General features: G+C 37.1%; 1 protein-coding gene and 1 long non-coding RNA gene across 2 annotated transcripts in view; one reads left to right on the top strand and one right to left on the bottom strand.

Annotated features, from left to right (window-relative positions):
- Positions 1 to 325: 325 nt before the first annotated feature.
- LOC143883245 (uncharacterized) overlaps positions 326 to 22,176 on the top strand; it is a 39,817-nt gene continuing 17,966 nt past the window's right edge. Inside the window, exons 1-7 of the mRNA XM_077386592.1 lie at positions 326 to 837; positions 1,065 to 1,142; positions 3,312 to 3,539; positions 9,957 to 10,112; positions 11,649 to 11,804; positions 13,185 to 13,340; positions 14,163 to 16,088. Coding sequence (XP_077242707.1) covers positions 462 to 837; positions 1,065 to 1,142; positions 3,312 to 3,539; positions 9,957 to 10,112; positions 11,649 to 11,804; positions 13,185 to 13,340; positions 14,163 to 16,088 — 3,076 coding nt within the window. The 5' untranslated portion in view covers positions 326 to 461. The remainder of the gene's footprint in view (positions 838 to 1,064; positions 1,143 to 3,311; positions 3,540 to 9,956; positions 10,113 to 11,648; positions 11,805 to 13,184; positions 13,341 to 14,162; positions 16,089 to 22,176) is intronic.
- Positions 17,158 to 20,241, bottom strand: LOC143885508 (uncharacterized). Its single transcript, XR_013253334.1, has 3 exons — positions 20,022 to 20,241; positions 19,696 to 19,750; positions 17,158 to 17,413 (listed from the first exon to the last, which is right to left on the bottom strand). It is a non-coding gene; the product is annotated as an uncharacterized LOC143885508 (long non-coding RNA).

Here is a 22,176-nt window from a genome sequence, read left to right as displayed (position 1 = left end):
CTACCTAACTTGTCTTTTTATTTATTTTTTATTGGTTTGTCTTTTTCCTTTTTAATAGACTTGAAAATCTTTTTAATAGCTCTGCAGTGTTTTTTGAGGTCCGGTAGTTGGGCCCACTCAGGGATCCGCGTGCCGGCCTCCACCCAAGAGAAATTCGTAGAATGGAAGTATTCTCTTGTCTCTCCCATGTTAGACGGATAGAAAACGAGACGACCTTTCCTGTCACTGTTGTGGTCTCACTCTTTATGAGATGTCACTATTACTACGTGTTTTTCCCTTATTTGTTAGCTCAGCTTCTACTTTAGACATTTGGACAGTCCAGATTTATGAATGGTGAGGTGGCGAAGACTAGAAAGACTTTGGATCCACCTTCGACCTTTCCTTCTCTACATATATCTATGTTTAAGCTGAGAGTGAAACTACAACCAAGCTTTTAGTTTGGAGATAAACTTGTTAAAAATATGAAAGGTTTACACGCGTATAGTATTGTTGGGGTGTTGTGGTCTGTGAGTGTGTGTTGCTGCTTTTACGGGGTCCAAGCATGTTTGAAGGAAGAGAAAAAAGCTCTCTTACAATTGAAAGACTCCATCAACGACTATCCAAATAATGCTACTTATTCTCTCTTGGAAGATTGGGTTGGAGAGGATTGCTGTCAATGGAGGGGTGTATCATGCTCTAATTCTTCGTCCCGCGTGATAGAAATCGACCTTTTCAATGCAAGGGATCCTTCTTGGTTTGGAGTGTGGTATCCTAATGCTACTCTGTTTGCCCAATTCAAAGAATTGGAGTCACTATATTTGGTCTCTAATCGGATCGGTGGATGGGTTATGCCAGAAGGTAATGCTCGTTTCCTCCAATTTTATAAAATCCTTCCTCAAATTCCATATAAACCCTCAATCTCTTTTCTTAGGCAATTCAAAGATATTGATGGATGTTTAGCAAATCAGGTTTTTCTTTTAGTTCATTACCGGCATGAGGCCCATATATTTTTTATTATTATTATAAAGGGGGAGGGAATATAGTCATCAACATCTCACTCTCTCATCGTCTCTTCCTTTTTGCAGGGTTCATTCAAATGAAAAACTTAAAGATATTGCGTCTTGGGGATAATATGCTAAACCAAAGCAGCCAATCCTTGTCAGGTATCGATTCTAGATTGAATCTTATAAACTCACACACATACAAAAATTCCAATAAATATTTAGTGGAGTAACAGTCGATAGAATCATATTCTAACGACATGCTTTGGATGGAAATTGAATCATGTTTATGATTTGTATGAAACATCATCTATTCTTTTCTTCTTTGTTTTCTCATTTGTAAAATGCTTGTTTTCACTATAATTTGCTCATTTCTTGCGTGACTATGTGGTTTGAAAAACCTACTATATTTGGATCTTAGCTACAACAATTTTGAAGCACTTCCATCGTGTCTGCGGAGCAATCTCTCTGCATTGGAAGAATTGTTCTTATATGGGAATAACCTGAAAGGAGACTTACCTGGTATTTTGCATTTTGCCATTTCATTTCTATGTTAGTTGAAGCAGTGTGAAAAATCAAAGAGTAGATTTTTTTCATTTAGAATTAGTGATGTGAAACAGGTGAGTAGGAAATGGGTCTTAAGCTGAAAAACTTTAATCTTTATAGACTGAGGTGTTTTAGGTCAAAATTCAAGTTTAATTTTTAGAGAAACAACACACTCTATCTTGGAACATTGTAATGAATGAGGATTTATCAATAACAACTCAGAACCGATCGGCCGAAAAGAAACACTTCAAACAGAACGTTAACTTCAACTCATGAAAGAACATGTTTCTATTTTTCTTGGCCCACTGACCGCTTAGGGAAATGATCGGATCTGATTCTGATCACTATGGATGCAGAACTGATTAAGTAGGTGGAAGCTAAAGGAGATTCCTTAATTTCTCTTCACACTTGTCATCTGAACATAGAGATGACATGAGATGGGAAAGACCCTTGCAGATTCAAAGTTGACTCGAAAGGGAAATTTTACAAGCGTGGAACTGATTACATTCAAAGAAATTCAAGATAAAGGAGATGAAATGGAGCACCTTACCTTTGAAAACGGCCAAAAATGAAACTCCTTATTTATAGAGGAAGAGAAGTCTACTAGAAGCTGCTGCCATCTTATGACAGCTCAAGCCAGCTGGCTTGCTGAGGTGGCATGCCACATGGCTTCTTGTAAGGCTCCCAATCATGTGGTCCCTTCTTGCCCAAAGGCCCCCCTTCTCGCCTTCTCTAAGCTCCCAATTGAGTGACACATGGTGTGTTCTTGTGCTTTAACGCCTTTTAATAATCAGTCCTCCCAACCGACTATGCCCTACCATCCTTTCTACCCGATATTGCCTCTCATATGACAACATAGACATTACTACATTTAACCCCCTGTACGCATAAAGGAAAGTAAAAATACGACTACTCTATGCTAAAAAGAAACCCGCGCTCCTCGAACTCTCCACCTTCAAAAGAGCATTCCCTAAAGCTCACGTCTTTCTCCAGGCAGACTCGACACAGGTTCTAGGATGCCCTTCGCCTGGGGCCGATCTGTGTCAACACCTTGCCTCGTTGTCAATGGTGTATCGCACCACCTGGCTACTTCTGATAGTGCCTTGTCTTTATCTCCATCTTGAATTTCAAGTAAGTTTTATGTCCCAAGGCTATCCTCACGAATCAAATGTTTTTGCCATAATGTTCTATCATGATCCAGAAAAGGATCGTGAATGAAAAGCTCTATTAAGTCAAAATGGTCCCTTGTCATCTCAAGATCCAGGCCGTCCACTGCCCACACCCCTGGGCACAATATGGTCGTCCTCTGCAAATGCCATCCATTCTCCATCATCCTCTATGAAGTGTTCCTTGTATCTACGACGTCAGACTGACAATCCTCCCATATCTCAACTTGTGTACCACTATCCTCACAAATCTCACTTTGTGTGTCAAACTCCCCTATCTCCACACAAGAATCTATCATCAACCTGCTCATTGTACACACATCAATTGATGTAGATCGCCACGTTTAGATCAAATTGTCATACTAGTTCCCAAAGGTTAGCGGAAAACTCTGAAGATCTGATCTTCAAGACTTGGATCTAAATGCAAAGCTTTCAACAACAGTGATGAAGTTCGATCTACTCACTCTTCATAAATGAGTTTTAGAATTCTGGTCAGGCTGAGGCTTCGCTATCACTATATTCTTTGTGAAATTAATGCTCACGAATGTATACTACTGCTCAGATTGAAGATTCTTCTAACCAAGGACTTTTGATTCTTTGGGATTCTGTTGTGTTTCAGTGATGGAAGATGCAAAGCAATCTCAGATTTGCAAGCTCCAGGTTGAAGCAAACTCCTCCAATGATTGCTCCTTAGTAAACTCAATTTGGCCAGATCCACTCACTTGTTGTTTGACAATAGCTAGCTGGATTGGAGTTCAGCGAGGTTTCCTTCACTCACTGAACTGGTTCGAGTTTATTGTGAAGAGGAGAAGTAGATCCAGAGAAGATATTAAGAAATATCAAATTGGTAACTGAATACCTTCAGCTCTGAGTTCTCCTGTTCTAGGAAACTCAAATCTAGCACTTGAACCCAAGTATTGGAGGGGGGAAAATACAAATCAGAGAGAAGGAGCAATAGGACCTAGAACCTGTAGAATTCCAGAGTGGAGAGCCGGAACTTGTAGATCCGGAATGCCTTTCTATTCAGGTGGACCGAAGCTCAGCTTCAGAAAACTATCGCTTCAAGCCAGGAGACGACAAGCAGGTGGCAGCTCAAACTCCACATAGTTGATTTTCATGATAACATAGCACGCTGTCTTTTCTCCTTCCAGCTCAAAATGGATCAAAGGTTCATCAATACCAATTCTCAAATACTTGTTTGGATCGAACAACCAAAAAGCATAGAATTTTCTCAAAAACAGAGTGTCGGTGGTACTCTGTTTCTGTGTTCTTCTAGAATATAAGAAACAAAAGTTGAATCCTTTAAGTTCAAGTGGATTTGTTGTTTTGTAGAGATGTAAGAAGATAATAAGTATAGGATCCACTATACTTGTTGTTAACAGTTAGCACTCTGTATTCCATTAAGACGAATGATCAGTTTTCCCAAAGACGAATTATCTGCCATGAAGTAGTGTAAAAACACAGTGGTTTTATTGCCTCCTAGATGACTCCTTTCCCCATTTCAATTCTGTTCAAGGAAGGCTTTCGAAATTGCATGAAAAACATGAATAGATTCCTTCATTTTCTATTTTGATCTATTAGATCTTTATGAGGAAAGATCTCAGAGATGAAGTCCAGTAATGAAAGCAGAGAGGATCGAATGGATTGCACGTCCAGAACAAAGCGAAAAAGAACACTTATGGAATCGAACAACGAGGCTCTCCTCCAATTGCTAAATCTCTAAAACTCTAAGTCTAATGAAAACAAAGAGAATTCCTCAAGTATCCTAATAAGCTGCAGTTCGTATGACGGGGATGGTTTTCCTGGTATGATCCAAGGAAAAAAAACAATGGAGGCAGAGCAATGTGTGATGCTCTATTTTTTTATTCTATGAATAAATTCAATGGAAAACTATAAAACTCTCAATGGAGGAAATATGATCGACCAAAGAAGAAGGACTTTGTCACTCCTTGATGTGCTTGTCATGAGGCTTTCCATTTGAGTTGCTTGTGGAGTAATCTCATATTGACCTGAACTTAATCCACAATACTAACAAGCGAATCATTAGATTATAAATTTCAATCAATTTGGGTTTGGGATCAATCAAAACAGGGGTGATCGTTGAACCATTGGGCTTACAAAATTTCCGCAAATTTGGTGGACTTTTCGACAATTTCTGTGGAAATTTTGGTGGACATCTTTAAATTTCGATGGGAATATTTAAAATCTGGGTGGAAATCTTGTAAATAAGCATGAAAATGAAAATTTGGAATTTCAATGAAACCGTGTAAAACAAATGACTCATTGTGAATTTTGTTTCGGTCTTGGCCGAATTCCGAAACTTCGGCTGAAATTTAAAACCATGCCACCAGTCTGATGTCTTGGAAAGCAGCCCTCACTTCCGCTTTGTTAGATTCCTTGATACCAAAAGGCCCAGGGAAGGCTCGCTTAGTATCACCAGTCTTGTCTCTAATAAGGCCTCCGATGCCGGTCAAACCTGGGTTGCCAAAGCTAGAACCATCGAAATTTAGCTTCAAACAACCGGGGTGTGAGTGACATTTTTAACATTTTTCATAGAAGTGATATAGAAATTTGTGTTAGTATCTAAGTCAAATAAAAAATGTGGAAAATTGATCGTACCTCTTGCCATGATGATCATATTGACATTGCTTTATGATATGTGCTACTATTGAAAATGCTCATATCTTCAAGTATTGTTGATCACTGGAATGATTTTGCAATATAGCCAACTTATGATGCTTAGATCAATAGAATCTTTGGCCTTACCTTTGGTATATCAAAGAAAAATCATAATAAAATCCTGAGATCTGAATATCTCTTGCTCCCATCAATCAAAAACCCATATTAATAAAAGAGATTAGGGTTAACCCTCCTAGTGAAAAACATCTTCCTTCTTAAAGTTGAACTTCTAATAGATTTAATCTTTAATTTATCTAAAATCCATTTTAGCAAAAATCCTAAGCACGGATTAATAAAAAATCTAAGTGGCAATGTCGGCTACCCTATTAGATCTCACGAGAGATTATTCCAGCATTCTCCCAGCGGTCCATATTGACACTGCTATGTTCTGGGTAAAAAAAGACCGGGCTTTGGACACTTTAAATTTCTGAAGTATGGGCATACATCATTTCCTTTAACAAATAATCTCTTTAGTCTAGTCTTTCAGGGAAAATATACATTCATGTAAAAAGAACTAAATATATAGATCATGGCAGCAAATACCCAAATAATGAGCATTACATTCCATATATCACGGAAATAATGATTTCCTTTTATGAGTACTTAATGTGGTGCACTCTTTATGATTAGACTAACTAATATCCATTCCATTCCAACTTTATGTTGTGCTCGTGGTTAATCTTCCTTTGACTATATCCAAATGTATAAACTTTACCTATGATACGAATCATCAAATTTAGTTTCAACATTAAAGTTAAAAGTGTCTCGTAATCGCGATCAAACACTAAGGCCCTGTTTGTTTTAGATTTTGAGAATGGATTGTGAGTTCAAAACTGATTACTGGACTAAAAATTAAATGTAATTTTGATTCCAATAATCAGTTTGGGACTCACAAACGATTCTTAATATCCAAAACAAACAAGGCCTAAATGAACTAATCAATCCCATATGCTCTACATGCCCCTTATGTGATATGTATGGAAGCCTTTCTTTGTCACTTGATACGCGGCTATCATCACAATGTATATGTGCTTCACAGTAGGGGTGGACATGGTTCCAGTTCGAACCGAGGAACCGAACCGAACCAGCACATTTGGTTCTGTTCGGTTCGGTTCCATTTCTATATGGTTCGGTTCCGGTTCAGAAATTTGGGAACCAATGCAAATTCGGTTCGATTCTGGGTTTGGGATCCTGGAACCGAGAACCGAATTGGTTTAATGTGATTTTTTCTTTGGATATTAGGGACTGTTTGCTTTGAATATTAGGGCCTTATTATTTCCCAAATTTGTAGTTCATGGCTTCATTCATTGTCAAAATTTGTGCATGATTATCCCACTTGTTTGTACTTCTTCATACTTCATATAAGTTTTGCATTGCCCAAATTTGCGCCTATTACTGTTACTGTTAGTGCTTGTAATTCATATGTAAACAGGGCCATTGGTAAAGGTTGGGTAAACCCAGAACCGAACCGAACCGAACCGATTATATATGGTTCTGGTTCGGTTCGGTTCCACACATATGGTTCGGTTCTGGTTCCAATTTCAGGGAACCGATTATATATGGTTCGGCCTTGGGTTTAGCCCAAAACCGAACCAAACCGGACCATGTCCACCCCTACTTAATACCCAAATGATGATCCCTAACGTTCTCCCTAACAATATGATACTTTAAGTAATTATGCTTATTGTCATTGTCACTCTTCTTTCTCCTTAGAGAAGAAACCTACTGTAGCATTATCCCAATAAATAACATGTAGCCTAGAGATATGAGTGCACGACTCCAAGCCTTGTGATAAAATTCTGCAACCATAGTGCCTGTATCCCAGTCTTGTAGCATGGAACAAACTCAGCCTCAATACTAGAAGAAAAGATCTGACACTAATACTTCATGTTTTGTATGAGATGAGATTTCCCTCCTTCCACGTAAGTAGGAGGACATCCCTAAGGTAGACTTCATATAATCGAGGTATTGTATTTATAAGAGAAAATTAGCAGGTTAGCCTTTTGTGAATGATCCTTAAACAGAACATCGCTCAAACAAAACCTCAAATGAGTCTTACGATCAAGCCTAGCGTCAACATCATGTCATACATAGGGACAAGGGTGTGGAATCAAGATCATTGATCTGGTGAAACATGATGAGGAAAACCCATATGGTTCTAGTCCCGTTCCTAATGGACATCCCATTCACCCAATTAACTGCTATAGATAATCAAAGCTTTAGCTTCTGATAGAGAAAACCTTAACGAAGCCTAATACTCAAGTGCTAGGATCATTCAATCAAGGTTGGGCAAACAATAATGTGCCAGGTTTATGTTCGCCAGTTAGTTAACGAAACAGATCACGTCCACAGGGCACAAGTGGAGGGCCCAGGATGTGAGCCCAGGAAGTTATATGTCTTCAAGGATGCGAAGAATTGATAATGAGTATTTATCTCGTAGACTATGAAAATATAATAAAACAAAGTTAACTTTTTTTTTTTGCAAACCTTAAAACGAGGGTTGGTTAAAGAACCTAGATCTCTGGGGAAACCAACTTGATGATCGAAGTCTTCCATCATGTCTAGGAAACCTTTCGTCCCTGGAAGGTTTATATTTATCATCTAATAATCTTAGAAATCCACTTGGCATCTCAACAGGTATGGAGTGACAATAGTATTTTTCTCATCCGAAATGATGATGGTTAAAGTAGTTTTTCTCTTTCACTTTCACTTATCTCATAATTTCAATGATAAGATGATGCATATAATATGCTTTTGGTACAGGCCTTAGGGTATCTGGGGATCTTTAGTAGCTGCACCCTTTTTCAATTTTCGAAAGGCAACTGATCAAGGCACAAACTTGTTTTGACAATAGAGCAAATTAACTCATCTTGTCCACATGGATGGGGAGATCAGATAATGACTGTCGTTGGCGAAATTAACAAATAGGCTAGTATCATGTCTCATGGCGAAATGAACAAATTTTCCTTCCTTCAATTTTTAAAATAACAAAAATACCCATTAGATTAGATTAGATCTCCCCAGCAGTGACCGGAGTAAACTGATCAACACGCTACTTTAGGGCTGTTGCACAATTAGATTAGATTAAACTCTAGAAAAACCACCCAAAAGTTGCATTTATTGGTGTTTAATAGGAAGCCCTAACCCAGGTTTTGCAAACAGACAAAAACACCCACTTTGTCTAAAGAGGAGAACGAATTTGGTTAGGGTACTTTCGGGCTTTCGGTTAGGATAAGACTAGGCTCAACTTCTAATCCCATTAAAAAGGGCAGTGATAAATTCGCCCATTGGAGTTGGCATTCGCCCCCTTTATCGCCTCTCTAATGCAAGCTAAAGCTTTTATGTGGCCCATTTCCTCGTCCCCAATAGAAGCTAAAGCTTTGATAGTTGTAGGCCTTAAATCTGACATATGTGATCTCTGATTGTACTATATGGATTGCCTCATGATAGTCCATTAAATCAACGGTCTTAATTACACCCTTGACCATTAAATCATGATAGTCCATTAAATCAACCTTGTGGGCTACGCCATGAGGAACTAGGCATATGGCCCTTTTGGATTGCAGGAATTTTCTTAAAAAGTTTGGAAAAGAAATTTTTTATAAAATTTCTTCCTTTTCCATTGACTGATTACAAAGTTTTATTTATTAGGACTTTCTTTTTATAATGGTACCCCTCTAAATAAACCGTAACCACACGATTCCCCTCTAAATTGTGAAATATTAAAAAAATCAAAGAAAATATTTTCTGCGAGAAATGTTTATCTGCAATCCAAACAGGGCTGAAACAAATCTCATATGTTTTTCTGCAATCCAAACAGGGCTTAAACAAATCTCATAGGATGAATACTAGGCCAAGATCAGATACATTGCACATAGGTACAAGGGTGTGCGTAACCAAGGCCCTTGATATGGTAAACTATCATGAGGCAACACATATGGCCCTCGCACCACACCCAACGGCCATCCCATCAGTAAGGGCCCATTTGGATACCCAAAAGATTTTGATTTGGATTCCTCACATTTGCAGCCCTTTTTGTGTTGTGATTTGAATCCGGATCAAATCCTTGGATTTCCAAATCAACTACTGACAGTAAAAAAAATCAGATTTCCAAATATGCTGTGGTAATAAGTAATTGGAAATCCACAAATCTGTCTCCCTCAACATGAGCTGCGGATCTATTCATTTTGTATTCAAAACTCAAATCCAAATCCAAATACATAATATCAACTATCCAAACGGGCCCTAAGATTATTTGTTGGATACAAATATGAAAGCTTTAGTGGCTTTTGGTGTGAGACCTACTAAATCAAGGCTTAGGATCATCTGATCAAGATTGGGAAAATGATAAAGAGCCACTTTTGTGGCTGTCTTCTAAATCAACAGAATTGATCATCTCCACATGGCACAAGTGGGTCCAAAAAGTAATCATAGGAAAAAAATAATCCAAGGGTGATTTTTCTAGCAATTTTCATATAAGTAATATAAAACTTTGAGATTTCTCCCTTGCGTTGAGAGCAGTTTATTGTTTAGTAATAAATGAAATGGATTTTGGATTTTTATGTCTTGATAATTTTTCTTGTAGGTTTATGTTTCTTGAAGAGACTCACGCGACTAGATCTCGGATATAACAATCTTGACGATCAAAGTCTTGCATCATGTCTAGGCAACCTCTCCTCCCTTCAAACCCTGGATTTATCAGGGAATAATCTGACATTCACATTTGGCGCCATCTCAACAGGTTCGGGGCCATTAGCATTTCCTGTTTAAGAAAAGTAAACTATACATTTAATAAAGAAAATAGCATCTGATCAAGATTGGGAAAATGATAAAGAGGCCATTTTTGTGGCTGTCAGCTAAATCAACAGAATTGATCAACTTCCACATGGCACCAGTGGGCCCAGAAAGTGATCAATAGGAAAAAAAATCTAAGGGTGCTTTAAAAGATGATATAAGTTTGTAACATGCGGGCGGTGTTTTTGCTTCTTTAACCGAGTACAGTGATAATGTCATTACTCACTTTGTTTTGCACCTTTTATGAGTGGATGTTTATACCATCTTGAATATTGTGGTGTCATTATCAAAATACGGTAGTGCAGATATCAGTCCCCCTAAAATAATCTTCCAACCTTGTGACAGTAGAATTTGGCTAATAATATTGGCACTACTCTGTTTTCATAATTGCAGAATCTCAGCTTGTCTTTTCTTCCTTAATTGCTTTGAGTGCTTTTGGGGAACTATAATAACCTTTGACGGCTATTTAAATGATAAAAGACAAGATGAGTTACTGCAATTATCAAAACATGGGAGTGTCAACATTAGTAGCCGAAGATGGAAGTTCAATTTTTGCACGCTTCAATTTTATTGAACAATATAAACACAATTGCAAATTCATATTTCAAAATAAAAGATCTATTTTTCTCATAATAAAGTACACAAAACATAGATCAGAAAGATTATATAACAATAATACAGGGAAATAAACCACACTAAAAAGGGGTAAGAAGAAAAAAGAAAAAAGAATAAAGAATGAAAGATTTTAGTTGGGCTTTTGTTGATGTATATTACACAAACACTACCCAAATCACGCACCACTCTTACTCCAAGGCTTGATGACAACAACAACAATGATAACCACGATTATGAGAAGGAGTATAATAGCAAAGCACGTCCATTTCCGTTTGTTCCTTTGCAATTTCTTAGCCTTTTGGAGAGCAACCGTCCCAGATGAAACGTGATCCACCACGCTCGAAACCTAAGTTAAAAGCGTACTTAGCAAAACGTGGTTCGGCACCACAAAAAGGGCAGGGATGGGAAAAATTCGAGTTTAATACAATATTGGTTCAAAAAATGTAGTAAAAAATGAAAACACAAAAAAAATGCATTAAAATTTGTCATTTACAAAAATATAGTGGTGGTAATAAAGTTGGAAAGTTGGGCAAAAAATGTATCTAATACCATCTTAAACGTGTTTAAAACATTTTCCACAGAAAATGGGGGTTTTTACTATAAAAGTTTTAAACAAAGTACTAACTCCATGCCAATAAAAAGAGATTTTTTTCAAAAAAAAAAAAAAACTCTCCTTAAACTGTGTTTCGTTCACTACGGTTAAAGATACTGTGTATATGTAATGTAACAACAACCACCTGATAACAACAACTTTGAGATGATTTTTTAGCATTTTTTTAGCATTCTTAGTTTTATATTCCATTGAGAGCAATTTATTGTTTAGTAATAAATGAAATGGGTTTTGGGTTTTTGATCATTTTTCTAGTAGGTTTTTGCGGCTTGAAGAGACTCACGTATCTATATCTCAGAGATAACAATCTTCACGATCAAAGTCTTCCATCATGTCTAGGCAACCTCTCCTCCCTTCAAACCCTGGATTTATCAGAGAATAATCTGACATTCACATCTGGCGCCATCTCAACAGGTACGGAGCAGTAGCATTTCCTCACCCAAAATGATGATGTGTGAAGTATTTTTTGACAGGATTTTGTTATTTTTTTGACATAATACTACCCGCTTTAAGAAAAGTAAACTATACATTTAATAAAGAAAATGGGAAATGATATTCCCACCCCCTCTTTTAAGATCTTTGGATCTCACAAGTCACAACACAGAGACAACCAATACAATGACTGGGCCATATCTTATAGTTATATCATCTCTACATGGTTACTGATCAAATTATCCTATGACTGTCATAGGCCTATGAAAAATATAATAATAAAAAGTTAAACTGTTTTTTCTTTTTGGAGAAACCATAAAAACGAGGATTGATTGATCAGTAGGCTACTATCATGTTTCTTGGGGAAAGTAACAAATTTTCCTTCCTTCAAGTTTTAAAATAACACAAATACACATTAGATTAATTGTCTATTCGGTTTTAGCAAAAACAACATATTTTTGTTGCAAGGTGGGGTCCAAGCCATTCAACTCATGCTCATTCCAAATCAACAGAACTTAAATCTTAGTGTTTTTGAAAGCTTTAGTGGCTTTGGTGTGGGACCTCCTAAATCAAGGCTCAGGATCATCTGATCAAGATTGGGAAAATGATAAAGAGCCACTTTTGTGGCTGTCTGCTAAATCAACAGAATTGATCATGTCCACATGACACAAGTGGGTCTAAAAAGTAGGAAAAATAATAATCTAAGGGTGATTTTTCTAGCAATTTTCATATAAGTAATATAAAACTTCGAGATTTTTCCCTTGCAGCGAGAGCAATTTATTGTTTAGTAATAAATGAAATTGGTTTTGGGTTTTTATGTCTCGATCCTTTTTCTTGTAGGTTTATGTTTCTTGAAGAGCCTCACGCAACAATCTTCACGATTAAACTATACATTTAATAAAGAAAATAGCATCTGATCAAGATTGGGAAAATGATAATGTGTGGAGCATTTTTTGACCTTTGACCTGCCTTAATTGCTTTGAGTGCTTTTGGGGAACTATAATAACCTTTGACAGCTATTTAAATGATAAAAGACAAGATGAGTTAGTGCAATTATCAAAACGTGGGAGTGTCAACATTAGTAGCCTAGAATATACACTAATACAATACCTAAGATGGAAACACAAAAAAATGAAAACACAAAAAAAATGCATTAAAAATTTTGTCATTTACAAAGATATAGTGGGGGTAATAAAGTTGGAAAGTTGGGGTAACAACAACCTCCCGATAACAACAACTTTGAGATGATTTTTTAGCATTTTTTTAGCATTTTTAGTTTTATATTTCATTGAGAGCAATTTATTGTTTAGTAATAAATGAAATGGGTTTTGGGTGTTTATGTCTTGATCATTTTTCTTGTAGGTTTATGTGGCTTGAAGAGACTCACGGATCTAGGTCTCACTGATAACAATCTTCACGATCAAAGTCTTCCATCATGTCTAGGCAACCTCTCCTCCCTGGAATATCTGGATTTATCAGAGAATAGTCTGACATTCACATCTGGCGCCATCTCAACAGGTACGGGGCAATAGCATTTTTATGACATAATACTACCCGCTTTAAGAAAAGTAAACTATAGATTTAATAAAGAAAATGGGAAATGATATTCCCACCCCTTCTTATAGGTATATCATCTCCACATGTTTACAGGACTAATTATGTTATTACTCTGAGTGGTCATGGTTAGGATGAAGCCTAGGGTCAACATTAAGTTCCACATATGGTCAGGGGTGTAATCAAGACCGTTGATCAAGTTGACCATCATAAGTCAACCCATACTGTCCAAGTCTTATGCCTAACTGAGATCCCATTCGTCAGATTAAGGCCTACAAAACATTGAAAAAGGATGCGGAACTTCCTTCACGATTTTCTCAAACATAACGGAATGTTTTATCATTTTCCTAACAAGAGGGATAATTTTGTCTTAAAAAATAATTATGACTGTAACGTTACACACATGACAAAGCATGATAACCTCCCTACATATTATTGTTATGGTATTCTACCTACTACACTGGCCTTTTAATGAAGATAAGCAAAAAAATGAAAAAGGGAAGAAATAGCGAATGGGACCCCACGTTGGAGATTTGATGTATGAGGGCGTCATCCAGAGGAAGTTGGTGGTCTTGAGGGTCCCACCTTTGATTGATCTTATCCTTGCATTTGATAGGCCTTACATTGAGTCAAGGTGTGAGAATATTATTTCCCAAAATATGACTATTTACATTTACACTAATAAATTGAAAAAAAAGGAAAAATAAAATTTTATTAGAAACTTGTTTTTTAGCGAAGAATTTTATCTTGCCTCATAATCATACAATGGGGCTTCCTCGTTATCATTTTGCAACATCAATCTAATTTTGTCACCATTTTCTCTCTGTCTTATTCTTACAGGGATTTGCAAACTAAGGAACCTAAGTCGCTTGAATCTCATGAGGAATTCAATTGAGGGTATTCATCCATGTATGGAAGGCATGCATAACCTTCAACAGCTTTATCTCTCCGACAATCACGTTACAGGGAAGATTCCTTCATTCATTTTCAACAACCTAACGAAGATAGAGTCTATTTATCTTTCAAATAATCAGTTCATGGGTGAGTTCTCATTTTCTAGTTTTGCCAACCTCTCGAAGCTTTCAGATGTTGACCTTTCAAACAATGTCCAATTAGAAGTCGAAACCCAACACCCACATTGGGTTCCTACTTTTCAACTCGGGAGTCTGTCCTTAGAAAATTGCAACCTCAACAAACATAGCACTCGTACCATTCCCAGCTTTCTTTCTAGCCAGGATAACTTATATGATTTAAATTTGGGTCATAACTCTCTTAAAGGGATCATCCCGTCTTGGCTATTGTACAATATGTCAATTTCTTCCTTGTGGTTGATGGGTAACTTGCTCGAAGGCTCAATTCCTCAGTCTACCCACAACACTACATCATCTGTCAGTTTTCTAGATATCTCTGAGAACAATCTGTCTGAGCCACTTCCTACAAACATCGGCACACTCTTCCCTCAGTTGAATTACTTCAACCTATCCAAAAATATTTTGCAAGGTAGGATCCCCTCATCCATGGGTGAAATAGAACGCTTATCTATATTGGACCTATCTTCCAACAACTTTTCAGGAGAAATGCCACATCAACTCACCAAAAATTGCACTCAGCTGGTTTACCTCAATATATCAAGTAATAGATTGCAAGGAGACATTCTCCCAGTTGATGCTAACTTGATACGATTGCAATATTTATTTGCCAGCCACAATAACTTCACTGGAAAAATTCTATCTGGCCTGTTAAATAGCCCTGTCTTGATGATTCTTGATATGCGAAAAAATACCCTATCCGACACTATTCCTAGTTGGTTATTCTCCCTCTCAAAATTGGTATCAATTCTTTTAGGGAATAATTTATTTCGAGGAAACATTCCAATACAACTGTGTCAACTAAGTAACCTCCATACCTTGGATCTCTCCAACAATTCTTTTTCTGGAAATATACCTTCTTGTCTCGATCGCATAATTTCATGGAAGAAAGTAGATCAAATCCAAATTTCTGATCTTTTTATAAATTATGCACCCTTTCATCCTAGGCCAAACGGTGTAAGTTACTCGTATACTACATCCTTTCTTCCTAGGCCTTCAACTTCTTTCACCACAAAGGGTGTAACTTACACTTACGAGGGTGTTCCTTTTACCTTGATGACTGGAATTGATTTGTCCATGAATCAGTTGGAGGGTGACATTCCATTCCAAATAGGAGACTTGGGAGAGCTTCTCTCATTAAATCTTTCCAACAACCGGCTAACTGGCCATCTTCCACGATCCTTTCAAAACCTAAAAAGCTTGGAGAGTTTGGATCTTTCTCACAACAAGTTAGTTGGGAGAATCCCTTATGAATTATCTCAATTGGATTCACTTGGCGTTTTCTCCGTCGCCTACAACAACCTATCAGGTAAGATCCCTTATGAGAAACACCTTACCACATTTGGTAACGATAGCTACGAGGGAAATCCAAATCTTTGTGGACCACCACTAGAAAGAAATTGCTCCTTGGAAATCCCTTCACAACCTCCTAGAGATGAGGGAAACAATTCTAGGGTTCTTGAAAATCCTATGATTTTCTACTCATTCGTGGCAATGTCATTTGCATTGGGATTTTGGGGAGTCATCGGCTTTCTCATCCTCAACAAAAATTGGAGGCATAAATACTTTAGAGCTATGGATGCATATATTGACTGGTCAATCGAGAAGCTCTCAGAATTCCGCAGTTACTTGAAAACTTGTTGTTTCAAATAATGGTACAATTTTTCTTTAGCTGTAATGCAAAATGATTGTTGGAACTAATAATAAGCTTTATCTTCAGTTTAAAGTTAATAATTTGATATTTTTGCAATGAATGGCTTATGACCACAAAGATCAAACCGCCTACCCAAACCGATGGTGTTGATCACTCCATATCAACAATTATATGGTTGGGATGGCACCAAAAAAATAACTGCTTGAACTTTTAATAAATTATTGTTATATAATCATCACCTGCATTGTGAGGATGTCCTAGAATGTGTTGCTTGTTCCTAGCAATCTCTTTAGACTATAACATCCTCTTAGAGTGATAGCTGAGATATCTTCACTATATATATATATATATATATATATATATATATATATATATATATATATATATATATATATACACACACACACACACACACACACACACACACTAGTAAGAAACCCTGTGCGATGCACGGGTAAAAAAACAAAAGCCTAAAAACTTACACTTAAATAGCTTGATTGCATATGTGGAGGGAAAGATAAAAAATACCATAAGAGGTAAATAGAACTTAAAGAGAGATCCAAAGAAGCGGCAAGCCTGTTGGAAAATGAAATAAAAATATAGCTGGCAATGTTTCATAACTAATATAAACAACCTAACAATAAGGTATTCACCTTTCTAATATGACTTCTCTCAACAGCCTATTGATATGACAGATGTGAGGAAAATAGAAAGACGAATCCAAAATAGCAAAGGACAATTTACTATCCTTCTTTTCATTACAATGACGAATCCAAATCTTAACCCGTAAAGTGGTATTAGAACATCACAAAAACTTTGAATTCTACATGGACACAGTAATGAACCTCAATTCTACACCCCGTGCGATGCATGGGCAAAAAAAGAAAGTTTGGCTTAAAATTGTTTCAAAGGCAGAAATATGCATTCGTTAAAAATATTAAGTTTGGAGATGCAGGTTTTGCCTCAAAACATGTGAAAAAAGAGTAATAGCTCTTATAAATTATCTATTTAAAAATGGACATGAAAATGGAGGAGTAAAGAATAACAAATTCATTTTCTTGGAAAGAGGAAGGAATAACAAATTCAGTTTCGTAAACATAAACAGAATGAAAATCGAGCAAAATCCCAACTTCTAAGCCAACAAATCAAAGACAGACTATCAACGAAAGTTCAAGTGGTGAACATCGTCTCCTGTTCTTAAGTGATGAAACAAGATGAAACCTCAATTTCCCACTCTACTCCACCCAAGCAACTGTCGTTCTTTGCAAGTAGACCTCTCCAACTGCAACTCAAGCCTGCAAGCTCAACTACAAAATTATTCATGTGGGACCTATGAAAAAGCAACTACGGAAGGATTAGAAGATTTCGGTTCTTTATCAAAAAGCAGAAATGCAACTACGGAAGCATTAGAAGATTTTATTTCTTTATCAAAAAGCAGAAATTTTGAATAAGTAACTCCTATGATCCAAATTTCAAAATACATACCATTTAGGACAAATGTGACAATGATCAAAAGGAGATGCTGTTTTGCTGATATTGATCCATACAATTGGTTATTCAAGCACAATAAAGAGATCATTAACCTTGGTATGGTGGGTTGCACAGATGAGACTCCACAAACACCCCTTGTTCGGTCAAAGCTGTACCCACTTGGAGGGTACAGCTTAATTATTTAACAAATTTCGGCTGAAATTACCAAAATTTTGGAATAATTTTATATTTTAAAAGAAAAATCAATTTCTTAAAATTTCGAATGGTAAAACATGGAATTTCAGATTTTGCCAAATTTGGTGTTCGGTATTTCGGATCTGAAATTTGAAACCATGGTTATGGTAAATCCGAAATTTGAAACCATGGTTATGGTGAGATTATATGTATCACAGAAAATACCTTAAGAGTATCTGCAATTGGTGACCGTATAAAATGAATGAGGGATCTGATTAGTAAAGGTGTAGAAATCAGAGGCATCAAAGTGGTCCTTGGCATGAGATTAGAAAGTTTTTGTGCATAAATTCCAAAGTTCAATTTCCTAATAAGTAACAAAAAAAAGGCCACAGAAATGTGGTTATCTAGCATCTTGAAACAATGATCTTTCCATGAAAGAGGGATTGTTTTTTGAAGGTAGGGATGTAAAAAAAAGACCACGAAACTTAGTTTTCTACCATCGTCAAACAATGATTTTTCCATTTGGCAAGAATTCCTAATAGATGTTTGGACTTGGCAAAAAGTCAGCATAGTAATATTGTAACAAAGTTCGGAATTGGGAGAAAGAAACTTTGCAAAAAAGAAAGGAATATGGAAGGATGTTTGGACTTGGCATTGAATTCCCCTTATGAAAACCAGAGGAAAAAAATCTTAATAGACACTGAAATACTTGAATCGTAGTCCAAGTACACTTGACTTGGATATCTTCCACTCAACGAAGCTATCCCATATTGTCGAAGATATGTAAAATCGTTATGAAAAAGAAACCAATATTAACACTGGAATGACGATTGGAGTTGGCATTTCATCCCTAACCACGTAAATTCCCCTTACGAAAAGCTGCAGTAATTTTTCTATGGAAATATCAATGCAACAAACAATGGCACAAACATAACTAATCCCATAAACATCAATGCAACAAACATAACTACGTGCATGCCCACTAAGAAATGTGATGAAACTTCTTAGAAAAGGCATTGAGCACTGACATGAATTTCTTCCATTTCAAAGACGGCTTTGAGCTTTGGACACCATTTTCTATAACAAAGCAGGTCTTGAGGTAGAAATTACCAATCCCAAAAAAAATCAGCCAAGTAACACCTACCAAAATTTGACTGAAAAATATGAATCTAAATACCAACATGCCATCAAAATGGCAAGCTAATCTAAACCAATTCAGCTTATTGAGCATCCCATCCAACAACACCATAAAAGGAAGATGAGAGTAAAATAATAGCCCTGTTTGGGTTGCCAGATTTTTTTGGAAATGTTTGGAAAATGAAAAAAAATTTACATTAAAAATTAGTAGCCCAAACAAAAATTTTCGGATTGCAGGATTTTCTTCGAAATGTTTGGAGAAGATACCCATGCATTGTAACAAAAAGAGAAGATACCCATGATGATTTGCAAGACTGAAAAGGAATTGGGAGAAGCAGCACCCTCCTCGCTCCACACTTGCTGAATGCCGGGGCTACAATACTGTGCTAAAAAATGTTGTGCCTGCTAAATCTACACTTGTGTTCCTCTTATGGCTCTGGTTGATATAAAACTCTAAGTGGTGGGTCACTCTTGCAATTTGGGTACTATGCATATGATTTTTGAATCACCAGGCGATATCAGAGAATGGAATACAAAGAAGAATATAACGTTGAGCAAATGGTAGATATACTGCCCCTTAAAATCAGTGAATGGAATGAGAAAACAGAGAAAAGAATAAAACTGCAAGTTCACGAAGTTCTTTTCCTTCATATCCTCGAGGATATGAAGGAAAAGAAGAAAAAAATTGCCTCATTAATAGTAAAAAATATTAGTTTTTTTTCTATCAAAAGTAATACCATAGCTTGACAGAGCAACACACAGTGGTAAAATTCACCTTTAAGAAGGTTGAATGTATTGCTTCGTAGGAGATGAAAACAGCCCTCGAGATCCTGATTTCCAAGAATGAAGCTGGGGATGAGAATAGGTTTGTAGCAAAAATAGATACGAAATTGTCATCCATGAAGAAAACTAAACAATTATCTTAGATTTCATAGAGGTGACAAATACCCTTAAAACCAATGTATTAGACAGGGAGACAGGGAAAGGCTTTGAAGGTATGAAACCCTAAATTACCCCAAAAAAAAAAAAAAAATACAAAAATCCCAATGTTGTAGAAGATAAACAGGAAACCTAAGAAGAAGAGGAAGATAAGGAAAATACCTTTTTTTCTTGGACCGTGTATTCCTTCAGGAACTGAAAGCAGAGCTGGGCCTGAGGAGAGAGGGGTGATGGTGGAATGGCAAAAGTCAGGAAAAACAAATCCGGAATATATCGCAAGACGTTGAGATGGGGAAACCAACGGACATCGAGAGAGAGAATATCACAGGCCGAGATTTTAGGCGTATAAAGAGACGAAGGTGGTGACGTTGAGATGAGGAAAGCAACCGACATAGAGAGAGAGAGAGAGAGAGAGAGTGTGTCTCGGCGATATCACGAGCAATCCTTTTCTTTGGCTTTACTCTCTCTCTCTCTCTCTCTCTCTCTGCGCATGTGAGGACGAAGGAGAGGCTGACACGTAAGGAAATCTTATTTTCTGAGATTTTTTTTAAATAAACGAAAACACAGAAAATATATGTTAAGACAAAGGGGAGGCTGACACGTCAGCATGATGAACAGTAAAAAAACCTTTTCCTCTTTATTATAATACTAGTGGGACACCCCGTGCGATACACAAGGAGTGGGAAAACATTATATTCAGCTTCTCATGATAGACAATAGAGAAACTGCACATTACGGAAACCTTATAGATCGGAGGGTTGCGATCATCCCATCGAAATGATTTTGGGGGCACAACCTATTTGCGTCGCGGCCCATCAAATGGACGGCTTGGATCATCCTATGGCGTTGACCGCAAACTTAATTTGAAAAATCTGGGTGGGGCCTACAATTTGGCCTTAATGTTAATGCACGACCCACACCATAGGATGATCGAAACCATTCATTTGATGGGCCACAATGTAAATAGGTCGTGCCCCAAAAATCATTTCCATTGGATGATCACAACTTTTCAATCTATAGAGGTTTCCGTAATCTACAGTTTTTCTTTAGATCGGAGGGCTATGATTATCAAATGGAGGGTTTGGATCATGGGGTGATGCGTACAATTCATTTTGAAAAATACAGGTGGGGCCTACCTCGTTCAAAGATTTGAAGAAATTAATATTTGGGCCCACCAATTGTGGGTATAGACCAGTTCAAAGATTTGAAGAGATTAATTTTTGGGCCCATCAAAATGATCTTGAAAAATATGGGAGGGTTTGACCCGACCCGTAAGGGTCCAGGTGACACAGGCCAGGTCAAAATGACAGGGGGAAATTTACAGGTCACGAATATTGGACCCGTACCCGGCCCAAGAACTGTAAGGACCACATCATAGGTTGATCCAAACTGTCCATGTGATGGAACACAACATCAACAGGTTGTGCCCCAGAAATAATTTCCATACGCTGATCCTAGGCGTCCAATCTATAGAGGTTTCCATAATATGTTGTTCCTCTTACATCGGATGGTTAAGATCACCCTATAGATTTTTTATTACAAAAGCATAAAGGAGAGGGGGCAAGATTGAAATTATGTGGCTTTCATGGGTGCCTTCGTTAAAAAGCATAAAGGAGGGGATAGGATTGAAATTATGTGGCTTTAACAGGTGCCTTTGTTAGAAAGCATAAATGAGGGGGTAGGATTGTAAATATGTGGGTTGAATGGGTGCCTTTGTTAAAAAAAGTCAAAAAAAAGTGATGTGTAATTCTCACAGATTTTTGGGAGAAATTCAAATAATTCCCTTAGTTTCCATTTCTATATATATATATATATATATATGAGAAAGTGATTGTGAGCAGCCCCTCATATAAGCTTATATGAGGTGACTGCTAAAAACATGGTGGGCCCACATTTTTGGGGTGATCTGAGCTGGTCATATGATAGGCCCTGACGTAGATAGGGGGTGCCCAAAAAATCAGCTCCATAGGATCATCCCAACCCTACTAATTGTGGAGGTGAAAGAGGGGGAAATGGGTGGGTATAAATTTGCCCACTTACCCGTCCATTTTCCCCTCTTTCACCTTCACAGTACGAAGGGTTGGGATGATCCTATGGAGCTGATTTTTTGGGCACCCCTTATCTACGTCAGGGCCTATCAAATGACCGGTTCGTATCACCCCAAAAATGTGTGCCCACCATGTTTTTAGCGGTCACCTCATATAAGCTTATATGAGGGGCCGCTCACAATCACTTTCCCCATATATATATATATATATATATATATATATATATATATATATATATAGAGGAAACTGTTGGTGAGCTTAAGCTCACC

Source organism: Tasmannia lanceolata, unplaced genomic scaffold, assembly GCF_043159265.1.
Source record: "Tasmannia lanceolata isolate RefF3 unplaced genomic scaffold, GAP_Taslan_0.1 ptg000008l, whole genome shotgun sequence".
Lineage (NCBI taxonomy): Eukaryota > Viridiplantae > Streptophyta > Magnoliopsida > Canellales > Winteraceae > Tasmannia > Tasmannia lanceolata.
This window is presented reverse-complemented; position numbering and strand designations above follow the sequence as displayed.